Source organism: Balaenoptera musculus, chromosome 11 (genome assembly GCF_009873245.2).
Source record: "Balaenoptera musculus isolate JJ_BM4_2016_0621 chromosome 11, mBalMus1.pri.v3, whole genome shotgun sequence".
NCBI lineage: Eukaryota > Metazoa > Chordata > Mammalia > Artiodactyla > Balaenopteridae > Balaenoptera > Balaenoptera musculus.
In genome coordinates, this window is record NC_045795.1 from 42,721,466 (window position 1) to 42,734,086 (window position 12,621).

The window sequence follows — 12,621 nt, forward strand, 5'->3', positions numbered from 1 at the left end:
GCATGTGCATCTAAATTCTAAAAGAGAAGTGCCAAGGTGGAAAAAAAAAAAAAGTTGTCAAGGAACGATAAAGTTAAAAGATTGCTATTATTTTGAATGGGATTTATTGCATTAAATCTATAGATCAATTTGGGGAAATTGACATATTAACAATATTAAATCTTATAATCCATGAACATGGTATATCTCTTCATTTATTTAGGTCTCCTTTAATAGCTCTGAGCAATTTTCATTATTTAAGTACACATAGTTTGTTCACATTTTGTTAAATGTATTCTTAGAATCCGTTTTGCTATTGAAATGTGTTATTTTCAATTTAAATTTAGAATCATTTATTGCTAGTATATAGAAATACAGTTGATTTTGTTTATTGATTTAGGGTCCTGCATATTGCTAAATTCATATGTTTAGTTCTAGTGGCATTTTTGTAGATTCCTTAAGACTTTCTTCATAAGCAATAATGTCTTCTCAATAGAAGCAATCTATATGCCTTTTATTTATTTTTCTTTTCTTCTTGTACTGGTTAGGATCTCCAGTACAATGTTGAGTAGAAGTGGTGAGAGAAATCTTTGTTGGCTTGTTACCAATCTTAGAAGAAAGTGTTCATCTTTCATGTTAAGTAGGATGATACCTTAAAGACTTTTCATGGATGCCTTTTATCAGGTTGAGAAAGATTCTATTACTAGTTTACATGCAAGGGTGTTAAAGTTTTCAAATGCTTTTCCTTTCTCTATTGACATGATCATAGCTTTTTCTGTTAATATGATAAATTACATTGATTGATGTTTTTAAATGTTAAACCATTACTGCATTGCTGGAATAAATCTGCTTTTTTTTTTTTTTAGCTTATCCCTTTTTTTTTTTTTTTAATCAATCATCAATTTTATACACATCAGTGTATACATGTCAGTGTAATACTACATCAACGAACCTATCCGGGCCTGGAGATTTTTTGTTTTGTTTTGTTTTTTGTAACAGGGTTTGTAAAGACATTGTCAGTTTTGGTTATCTTTTTTTTCATGGTATTTATCCATTTCATTTAAGTTCATTGAGTTTTCAAATTTACTGGTTGTTCATAATATTCTCTCATACCCTTTTTAATGTTTACAGCACATTTTCTTATCTTGGCCACAAAGACTTCTTCAGACAAGACAGGTTTCAAGGTACATCATTTACATGATAGTTCAAATTCATAACTGTGATAATACCTCTTCCAGGATGTATTTTCACCCCAAAGGTGATTTTAGAGTTTATTTTTTTTTTTTTTTAATTTTTTTTTATTTTTTTGTTGTTGTTGTTCATTTATTTATTTATTTATGACTGTATTGGGTCTTCATTTCTGTGCGAGGGCTTTCTCTAGTTGTGGCAAGTGGGGACCACTCTTCATCGCGGTGCGCGGGCCTCTCACCATCACGGCCTCTCTTGTTGTGGAGCACAGGCTCCAGACGCGCAGGCTCAGTAATTGTGGCTCACGGGCCCAGTTGCTCCGTGGCATGTGGGATCTTCCCAGACCAGGGCTCGAACCCGTGTCCCCTGCATTGGCAGGCAGATTCTCAACCACTGCGCCACCAGGGAAACCCTAAAGTTTATTTATGATATTGGAATAAAAGCAGAAATCATTTATCAGGTGTTTTTCAATTTAAGGGCAGGTTTTCCTTAACTTCATTTGCTTCTTTTTGAGAGAGAATAGTTATATTCAAAAGGAGCACCATAATTAATTAATTATCATTAATTCATCTGTGTGGAAATCAAAGTAAAATTCTGTTCTCAAATTAAAGATTATCTAACAGACTTGGATCTTGTTACGGATAAAGCAACAGAATCCATCCAACATCTACTGTGAGAGACACATTGGTCTGTTCTGGCTTGCAGCACAGAGATAAAAGCAACAGCTGAATAATCTTAATAGAACTAGGATGTTCTTATGGTGTGCGTGTTGGCACATTTTACTCAAAAAATTACACATGCTGAATTTTATTGTTTTGCTCACTAAACCCTATCAATCTTCATGAGCTTATAATTAAGACAATATTATACTTGGAGGGACTCCCTGCTATTATCAAATAGCTTTGAAAAGAAGTGGAAAAGTACAAGTTGTGTAACTGTTGTTACAAATTCCAGCTATTTGAAACGTTCATGGAAGACCACAAGGGATATTCAAGGTTTTTATGTGCATTTTAAAGGGTCAGTCCACAAAATTGCCTTCAAGCAATTTTATAACAACAAATGATAGGCAACAGAGAATATTTTATTTTATTTTTATTCCTTTTATTCAAAGGTTTGCCTTAACCAAACCTGAGAAGCAGAAAACCTAATAAAAAGCAATAGGTAGTTAAGTCCTATCTCTCCATCTGGCAGCAGGTGGCAGTATTGATGCATGAAAAACTATGCAGGTTACTTTTGCAATTACCTGTTAGGTTTTCCTTCTGTTTCAACTCTAGGTATCTGAGCTGAATCAGAATTCCTAGCAAGAGCTCTTCCCCAGTTTTCAGTTCTCTCCCTTTTAACTTAAGAAGGTTTTTTTGGTTTCATATATTTTTTTAGAGTAGTTATAAGTTCACAGAACAATGAAGTGGAAGGTACAGAGATTTCCCATCTCTCCCCAACCTCCATTCATGAACAGTCTCCCCATTAGCAACATCCCCTACCAGACTGATACATTTGTTAAAACTGATGAACCTACATGGATTCATCATAGTCACCGGAAGTTCACAGTTTACTTTATGGTTCACTCTTGATGTTGTACCTTCTATGGGTTTGGATGGTGTATTCAAATACATTGTATAATGTGTAATGACAGGTATCCATCATTATGGTATCATGCAGAGTAGTATCTTCCCTGCCCTAAAAATCCTCTGTGCTATGCCTATTCATCCCTCCCCCCACTACCCCTGGCAACCACTGATCATTCTTCTGTCTCCATTGTTTTATCTTTTCCAGGATAGCATATAGTTGGAATCTTATAATAGGTAGCCTTCTCAAATTGGCTTCTTTCACTTGGTAATATGCATTTAAGTTTCCTCTCTATTTTTTCATGGCTTGATAGCTCATTTCTTTTTAGCGTTGAATATTATTCCTTTGAGTGGACAACTCTTTTTATAAAGAGATATCGTTTCCATTTGCAGCTCTCTTTAGACCTCGACAAAATGGTGATGTTGCAACTTTTTTTTTCCACCCAGACTCCTATTTGGCACTCGGCTGTATTACTCAAGGATACACTCAGCAAACGTTCTGGGGAAAGAGGCTCGCAAACCTCCTAGACCACGGGTGTCTGGGATACTCTCCTTACTGTGTCTTCCAATTACTCCTCCAAAGTGGAACTTTCCTAAATCAGATAACAATAAAGGGTATCCGCTCCTTTCAGATTCCTGGAACATCATCTGTAGTTCAGAGAAAATGGAAGGCCCTGCAGCCTCTTTCACAGCCTCGGGGGCCAGGACAGCAGACCAAATCCAGGATTAGCGCTGTGGCCGCTGAAATAAAGCAGATCCGAGCCAGACGGAAAACAGCCCGGATGCTGATGGTTGTGCTTTTGGTGTTTGCAATTTGCTATCTACCAATTAGCATCCTCAATGTGCTAAAGAGGTAAAGTTCACTTATTATTTGAAAATGAAGAGATCTGCCATTTTTCTTGTTTCTTAATTAAGGACTTTTTTTAAGCCAGAGAAAAGTGGAAACCGTCTGCCTAGATAGCTTGTCAGGCCAGATAACTCAATGTGTTGTTGTTACCAGCAGGTAGGGAGCACAGTTTTTTAGAGCGCTGGGATTTTAAATGCTCTTATCCATGCAAATTCTCTATTGAATGGCAGACATAAAACAGATGTTCCCCTGACCTCTTCAAGCTATTTGCTAAGCCTTAGATGCAGAAGAAGTTCTAATGCAAAAAACTCATTTACAGCTCGGAGCTCTTTTTTGATCAGAACAAATGGGTTTTCCAAACTTTGTTCTCAAAGACATAGGAAACGGTGACAGAACTTTATCTAAAGGATAAAAAGAGATAAGAATTTTCTTAGCATTCTAATTATACTTAAAAAGTGCATTTGTGAGCACACACACAAACAAATGGAATCACAGCACATACTGTGTTTTGAATGTTTAAACAGAAAGAAAGAAAATTCATTTCCTGACATCATTGAATCAAGTTTAGCGTGAATATTAATAAAAATCAGTACAAAAGTTTTCAGTGAGAGAAGGTATGTTATTTGTAATGCTGCAGAGACACTATTAAAACAACCAACATGATCAACCAATGCAGGAGCAGTGGTACCCAGGAACCTTCTGGCCAACCATCTTTATCGGGAATTATCGTAATAGTTGCACAGAGACTGGTCCCAAGGTAATACTAATTCTGTTTATCAGAGACTTTGAACTAAAACTAAGATTGCTTCTCTCATTTTTCCTGGATCCAGAGTCAATATCCCATTCCTAACGGCTGGGGACTCTGAAGAGAGGCAGCTTTGGCTGGAATCACACAGTCTAAAGGTGGTATAACCAGCTGCAAAGATTTGTCATTCTCTTTTGGGCCTTGTTTTTGATTGTTTAATGACTTTTTCTTTCTTTCTTTTTTTTTTTTTTGTACTTTTTAAAATAAATTTTTCTTGAAGTAATGTTGATTTACAATGTTGGGTTCATTTCTGCTGTATAACAAAGTGATTCAGTTATACATATATCTATTCTTAATGACTTTTTCAATGGAAAAGAAAGAGAAAATGAACTTCTGTTCAGCAATGTTGTTTAGTATAGACACAGCCTTAAAGGTATAAGATTTGTGGCAGCTTGGGTCCTTCAGATGTATACTGGCTCACAGGAAAATGAAAGCAACTTTGCCCTCCGTATTTTTTCATAATTCCCTTCTTATTTTTCTTGCCCACAGAAATCCCATACAAATGTATTTGTATTCTAGTCTGATGCTAGATGATGATTTTTGCTCTTAAGAACCTTGTAAACATGCCAGGATACTGGATAGGTTCTCTCCTTTTTTTTTTTTTTTTTCTGTACTTTTATTTTAGTCAATCTAAACTCAATGAAAATTGGATTTACTGCTCTCTGGATGACTCATTTGGATTTCCTGCATCTCAGCACTTGTACCTTCCCTTTAGCTGGTTCCAAATACCTACTTCTCCATAATATTTCTCTATTCTTCTGACTTACAGACCTCCCTTTCCAAGGAAAATAAATGGCTTTCTAAGGAGAAAGTCCATGTTAAATGTAAAATAGTTTCCATTTTTTGAGATTTCTGCTCTTTGTCACAAAATAAAAATTTCAAAATAACCTTGAAAATTGTTTTTCTCTTTATCACACATATTTTCTTCAAATACTTATCGCTGTTTGCCCTTGCATTTTATGCTCGTGTTTTCTTTCTCTTACAAATAAAGTCCTAAATTATTTTCTTTGAAACAGTGTTTTGCCTGACTAGTCAAAACCAACTTCTTTAAAGCAGGTCTGGTTTGTCTAGGATTTCAAAGATACATTGTGGTAGAGGATCATAACATATTAATTTATTTATCCATGTTGTCTTACTATATATTATATTTTTGTAAAATTGTAGTACTCCATAGAACACCACTTTATTCTGGCAACGTATTTCTATCACGGGCACAAATTCCACAATCAGTGATGGGCCCTCTGGCAGGAAATGCATTATAATCTTCAGCCTATACATGTATTGGGTAGTTGCAAGTTGCCTCCTGTTGTCTAGTGAATAGAATTTGATAAATGAGTATTTTGAAGTACAGAACAAATCTTAAAAATGACCTTTAAGGAGATAATAATAACATATTTTTCAGAGTTTAAAATAATAAAAAAAAATTAAAACTCATGAACTTTAAGAAATTACCAGAATTTTGCCTATTGAAAACTAGTTCTTCTCTGCGTATAAAGAAATCCCAGAAGCCAAATTTCAGCAAGGCTGGAAGATTGGAGTTGAAGAAATGTAACATTGATCAATGCACAAATGAAAGTAGGAAGTAGTGCTTACAGACTGCAATTTAGGAGTGCTTTTGTACACACTGCTATGCTTAAAGTAGATAAGCAACAAGGGCCTACTGTATAGCACAGGGAACTCTGCTCAATATTCTGTAATAACCTAAATGGGAAAAGAACTTGAAAAAACATAGTACTCAGTATATGTATAACTGAATTACTTTGTTGTACACCTGAAACTAACACAACATTGTTAATCAACTATACTCCAGTGTTAAATAAATAAATAAATAAAATGCACGCAAAATGAAATAGTAACAAAAGCTGCTCCATTGTGTTTAGAAACAAAATGAAAGAAGGGAGATAGATATATATTCAACCTTTGTATTCTTATTGTTGTTGTTTACAGGAGAGAAAGCCCCTTCTTCTCTGACTTGATTTGGCTTTTGATTTACTAATTGTGCCTTGGAGGTGCCCTTCAGGTACTGAAGTTATTCTAGCCCCACTGTGTGCCCTAAACCTGCAAGTGGTCTGTCCTGCAGGGCAGCACTGGAGTCAGGGAACTGCCACCAAGGGCTGTGTTCACCCTTGAATTCAATTATTTAAAAGGTACTTTCCAGAGTCGCACTACATTTCATGTTACTGTTTCTTTTCCTACAGAGTATTTGGGATGTTTACCCACACGGAAGACAGAGAGACTGTATATGCCTGGTTTACATTTTCACACTGGCTTGTATACGCCAATAGTGCTGCGAACCCAATTATTTATAATTTTCTCAGTGGTGAGTTTTCAACTGTTTCTTCTGTACAAACCACAGCCCAGGGTGAGGGATCGATGACCAGAAGGTCTGAACACTCTTGAACAATATGAAGATATTAGTTGTGATACAATGAGAATATTTTTCCCTGATCTGACTGGTCTTGAGTTTTTTTCCCTTATGAGAGGGAACATGTGTTACCTAACGCATCAGAAAAAATTATCTAAGTAATTTTTTCCATAAAATTTAGAAGAAAATTTGAAATAGGACGAAGGTGAGAACTGAATAAGAGAATCTTGCTTGTCATACATTAAACTTACGATTTATAAAGATGTAAAATCATTTTATCTGAAAATAAAACAGCCTTGCTTGTATCATTTCCTTTGCCAACATTTGTAGCCTAATTGAAATGGAATTGGAATCTTTCCACTTTTAGGTATTTTTATGTATTTACAATTCTCTTGTGGGTAACATCTCTTGGGTTCATCTCAAGATTTCTCATGACCATAAAAAAAATTATATTCCTCCTAAATAACACATAAGCTAAACGAACCACGCATACACACCTCTGCAATTGATTTCACCCATCTGTTTATGAATCAATATAATTATAAAAATCATTTAACTAAATATTGTTTTATCTACCAACATTTTGCCTAATTAAGTTTTAGAATTGTGTTTTAATTAGCTATATCTTTACATTGTCTTCTTTCCAACCGGTTGGCTATTTCTTTTTTTTTTTAATTAATTTATTATTTATTTTTGGCTGTGTTGGGTCTTCATTGCTACGTGCGCGCTTTCTTTTTAGTTGAGGCAAGCGGGGACTACTCTTCGTTGTGGTTCGCAGGCTTCTCATTAAGGTGGCTTCTCTTGCGGAGCATGGGCTCTAGGTGTGTGGGCTTCAGTAGTTGTGGCACGCGGGCTCTAGAGCACAGGCTCAGTTGTTGTGGTGCATGGGCTTAGTTGCTCCGCGGCATGTGTGATCTTCCCAGACCAGAGCTCGAACCCATGTCCCCTGCATTGGCAGGCGGATTCTTAACCACTATGCCACCAGGGAAGCCCGGCTATTTCTTTTTTATTTCCATCTCCAAATATATGATGATTTTATATGAAAGAATAAACAATTCATTTTATTGCATGCTGAATAAAATGTGTGCATTTTCTAACTTCATCTTTGGTCTTCCAGGTTATATAGGTTATTAAAAAAGACAACCAGTCAATTAGGCTTTTTTTTTTAAATAACTTTTTTTTTTCAGTCATGGCATGTACCCTCTATATACCTGCTTTGTTTCACCTTTTGGTGAATCAGGTGATGTATATGTGAGAGGTGGTTTGTATTCAGTTGCCCCTTTTCATGCCTTCCCCTGACACATTCAACCCCAGTCTCCAAAATAAAGACTACATTCAGACGGGGATAAGCAGATACCACTGCCCCAGTGCTGTTTGAAGGGAGAAGGGCGTGAGGAACTGTGGCTTAAAAAGCAGTGGGGAGACACTTGCCCTGGGCTTAAGGATGACTAAGGCCCTGAGCTTGCACTAAACAGGGAAAATCTATTAGAGGGTCGTAGAGAGAATTATCTGAAGTAGAAGCCACAGAACCAAGTCAAAGTGCCATGATGGGGGTTAAGATGAGGCAAGAAGGCAGCTGATAATCAGTGGGCACCAATTTTAATCACTCAACAACCCAGGTAGGTAATCAAAGCTCAGAGAAAAGAACTGGTGATTTCCAACACTGCCATTTACCCTTAGAGGCTTAAAAGGTCAGTGTTTAATCCTTATCCTTCTCCAACTTCATATCAATAATTTAAAGATAAGGAAAAACTTCTAAAGTTGTTTATTTTTCTTTCAGTTTGTTCTGCCTTATGCAGATTATGAAACGTTAGAAATTTTCTAGATATTTTGTTGAACTGATTGTGTCAATAGAACAGTTTCTTCAGAGTACAATGCAGGGATAATTTCTGTGTACTTTTGGCCATGTATAACTTAGGTTTCATCATTTTTTAAATCGTTAAATATCTCTGGGTACCTTTCTGCTGATACTCAGCTTTACTATAGTTATCTAGTTAAAAATAACCCACATTCACAAGTATAGGAGGTTTGCTTCTAAAGGCATGAAACAAACTCCAAACATTGGGCATGAAAAGCAGCCTCACTATTTTATGGAAATGTGTCAGTGTTTCAAGAGTGTACCAAGCATTATTTCATTCTTTTTTACGGCTGAGTAATATTCCATTGTATATATTTGCAGCAAGATGGATGGACCTAAAGATTATCATACTAAGTAAAGTGAGTCAGACAAAGAAAGACAAATATCATATGATATCACTTGTATGTGGAATCTAAAAAAAGTGATACAAATGAGCCTATTTACAAAACAGAAAGAGACCCACAGACATAGAAAACAAACTTATGGTTACCAATGGGGAAAGGGGCGGAGGGAAGATAAATTAGGAGTTTGGGATTAACCTATACACTACTGCTACTATATATAAAATAAATAAAGAACAAAGTCCTACTGCATATCACAGGGGACTATACTCAGTATTTTGTAATAACCTATAAGGGAAAAGAATATAAAAAAGAATATACATATATGCATGCATGCATATATGTATATATATGTGTGTGAGTGTATATATATATAGCATTCACTGTGCTGTACACCTGAAACTAACATGATATTGTAAATCAACTATACTTCAGTTAAATAATTAATTAACTATTAAAAAACGGTGTACCAAGCTTCCAATAACCAATTTCCTTTTCCAAAATAGGAGCCAGTCAGTTGTATTTTATTCATGATTGGTTAAAACATATTGAATTCTTTTTCCTTTCATTCTCGCTGGTTTGCCAGGAAAATTTCGAGAGGAATTTAAAGCTGCATTTTCTTGCTGTTGCCTTGGAGTTCATCACCGCCAGGAGGATCCGCTGGCCCGGGGAAGGACAAGCACTGAGAGCCGAAAGTCCCTGACCACCCAGATCAGCAACATTGATAACATATCAAAACTGTCCGAGCAGGTCGTGCTCACGAGCATTAGCACACTCCCAGCAGCGGCCAACGGTGCGGGGACACTCCAAAACTGGTAGAAGATTGATGCCTAGGACAGGGATGCCTGAGTACCACTCTTCTTTTTTTAAATCTCTGTACACAGAAATTTTATTACTTTGTGGACCCATTTTTTTTAAAAAAGAAAATGATCTCTTGCTCTTTGGAAATAAAGTCAGTTTAAAATCATTTCTCAACTTTTGATTGAGATATGTTAGAAGTTGAAACTTCCACTGAACTTATTTTCAGGCTGTTTCACTTTTAGCTTCATGTATTAGGATTTGTGTCAAGTAAATGTATGAGCATTTCCAATTCTAATTGTTATTTTAATCTTACCTTCAAATTGGTGGCTAAAAGTTACCCAAACTTATCCTTTGGTTTTCTTTTGGCTACTAAAAGAAGTAGCAATTACTAACTCTGGATTAACAAGAGATATGTTAGCTGACTTTATAGTTTTAAAAAAATCACTAAAGAGTGTCATTATGGTGTGACATTTGAGAGTATATTTATATACAAAATAACATATTATATTAGATAACTCAAAAGCTATCTTTCAGAACTATATAAACATGTATACTATTCAACTTTATTTTCCATTAATTTTATAACTCATTTACACAGTTTTCTTAGGTTTGTAACCTTACCATTGCTAACATTTATCATTTCAACATATGACCAATAAGACTGTATTCATGTAAAAACTGTGGAGTAACTATAAACACACAATTTCCATCTCTAAGGAAAGATTTCAACATTTAAGACTAAGATATCCCATTATTGTATTCTTCTAACCAATAAAAATGAGGTAACTGGCCTTGGTAGATGAAATTAAGAGTTCAATTTACAAAGAAAAAGGGTAGTAGAATACCAAATCACATCTGGGTCCCATATTGGACAGGGTAATGCCATGGAGATTTGATGGTAAATATTTGCATTTATTTACGTTTTGTAAACATCTATCAAATACCTCCCAAAAAGCACCCACCGTGCTAGGTGCTAGGGTGTGAATGTGCCTTCAAGAGAGCTCCAGTTCACAGAGGGGGACCTGTTGGTAGAGGCTGCAGAGCAGCAAAGCATTCTGGGAGATGATTCAGACTCACAGCAGGAAGCAACCAATGATGGTGGTCCTCACCATGACACGGACAGGAAGGTTGCACTTTTTTGTTTCTATTTAATTACAGTGACTCTATTGATGTTAGTGAATTCTACCTGGGCCTGTGGCTGAGAGCTAGGTGACTAGGAGAATGGGGGGGTTTGCTCTTACTCACCCACAAATGAACAGGAGTGCAGTACGTTTCATAAAAGTGGAAGATCTGGGGTTCAAAGCACTGAATATTTTCAATTTGCTTCTCTGCAAAATTATTCTGATTCAAATAGTCACTTTAAAAGTAAAAGAGATGTTCATGGAAAGTTGGTCTTCTTCTTATAGTATAGTAGTAGGCATTCTTATTTTATTGAAACAAAAGATATGGAGAATATTTAAAAAAGGTTTTCATAGAACATATAAATTATCTTGCTCTTTTCTTACTTTTTTTTTTTCCAACTCATCACTTTCAGAAAGAATATAACTGAATTATCCACAAATGGTTTTTGTGTCTTCGAACTGGGGATTACTTTGTGCTTTTTACTACTCAAAGCAAAAACTACCCTCAAATATGAGGTTTATTGAAATTATATTGTTAATTATCAGAACACTATCAATGAAAGCAAAGTATTGTAACTCTCTGCTTTCTCCCCTTTGTACATCTGACAGCTTTTTTTCTTATTTATGCTGCATGAAAGAAGAGTTGTGATTTTCACATTGCTATGGACGTTAGCACTTTTGTTTGAGGATAATGTCAAATAATATTGATCATATGCCTTAATAGCTAAGTAGATTTGCCGAATCAGAAATTCTGAGATCAGAGTAAGAACTAAATGTTTTAGATCCTAATATATCTAGTTATTTGTCATTTAAGAAGAGAGATTGAGAAAGAGAGAGCAAGAAAGTGAGAGCCAGAGCTGGAGAGACAGAGAGAGAGGCTCAGAGAGGCAGTAGTTGTGTGATTTTGTGAAGAACAGACTCAGAAGTCAGAATTCCTTTGCTCTAAATCAGTGATTTTCAAAGTGTGCTTCCTGAATTATCAGCTTCAGCATCACCTGAGAACTTATTAGACAGGCAGATCTTCACCCTATCCCAGATTTGCCAAATCAGAAACTTTGGGGGTGGTACCCAGGAATCTGTGTGTTCACAAGCCCTACAGGTGATTCTGAAGGGCCTTAAAATTTGAGAACCACTGCTCCAGAGACTACCACCTGGCACTGGCATACTAGACCATGTGAAATAAAGTATTTTACTGCCCAGGTATCTACAACAGGGACCACCGTCATCACTACTGTCAACCTGATTGGAGGTCAGAAAGAAGAGGCTGAAAGTCACTCAGCATTATCTCACTCAAAGAGGTAATGCTTTATGAAATAGTGCCCCTGTGTTACAAGTGCAGTTTGGAAGAAGACAGGTTTTAAAGCCCTGGCGTGCTTTATGGCTACTTGGATGATTTGAGTTTCTTTCTTTTTTTTTTTTTTTTTTTAAGATTTTTTTTGATGTAGACCATTTTTTTAAAGTCTTTATTGAGTTTATTACAATATTGCTTCTGTTTTATGTTTTGGTTTTTTGACCCTGAGGCATGTGGGTTCTTAGCTCCCCAACCTGGGGTCAAACCCGCACCCCCTGCATTGGAAGGCGATGTCTTAACCACTGGACCACCAGGGAAATTCCTGAGTTTCTAACTAAAACCTTCAAATCTCCAGTTTTATTTACCCTTACAAAAGCCTAAGTTTGTAGAAGCAGACAGTTACCAAGAATGAGCATTGCCCAGAAGGAAAAAGCAAACACACACCAGTCCTTACAAGAAA

The 12,621-nt window shown here is 36.0% G+C and overlaps 1 protein-coding gene across 2 annotated transcripts in view; it reads left to right on the forward strand.

Annotated features, from left to right (window-relative positions):
* HCRTR2 (hypocretin receptor 2) overlaps window positions 1-12,113 on the forward strand; it is a 111,969-nt gene extending 99,856 nt beyond the window's left edge. The window contains exons 5-8 of one of the 2 annotated variants that reach the window (XM_036869500.1): window positions 3,365-3,585; window positions 6,583-6,704; window positions 9,535-9,763; window positions 12,071-12,113. In XM_036869500.1, the coding sequence (XP_036725395.1) occupies window positions 3,365-3,585; window positions 6,583-6,704; window positions 9,535-9,763; window positions 12,071-12,113 (615 nt within the window). Of the gene's footprint in view, window positions 1-3,364; window positions 3,586-6,582; window positions 6,705-9,534; window positions 10,042-12,070 lie in introns of those variants that run through there. The other variant, XM_036869501.1, reaches the window with a different exon arrangement.
* Window positions 12,114-12,621: the final 508 nt, after the last annotated feature.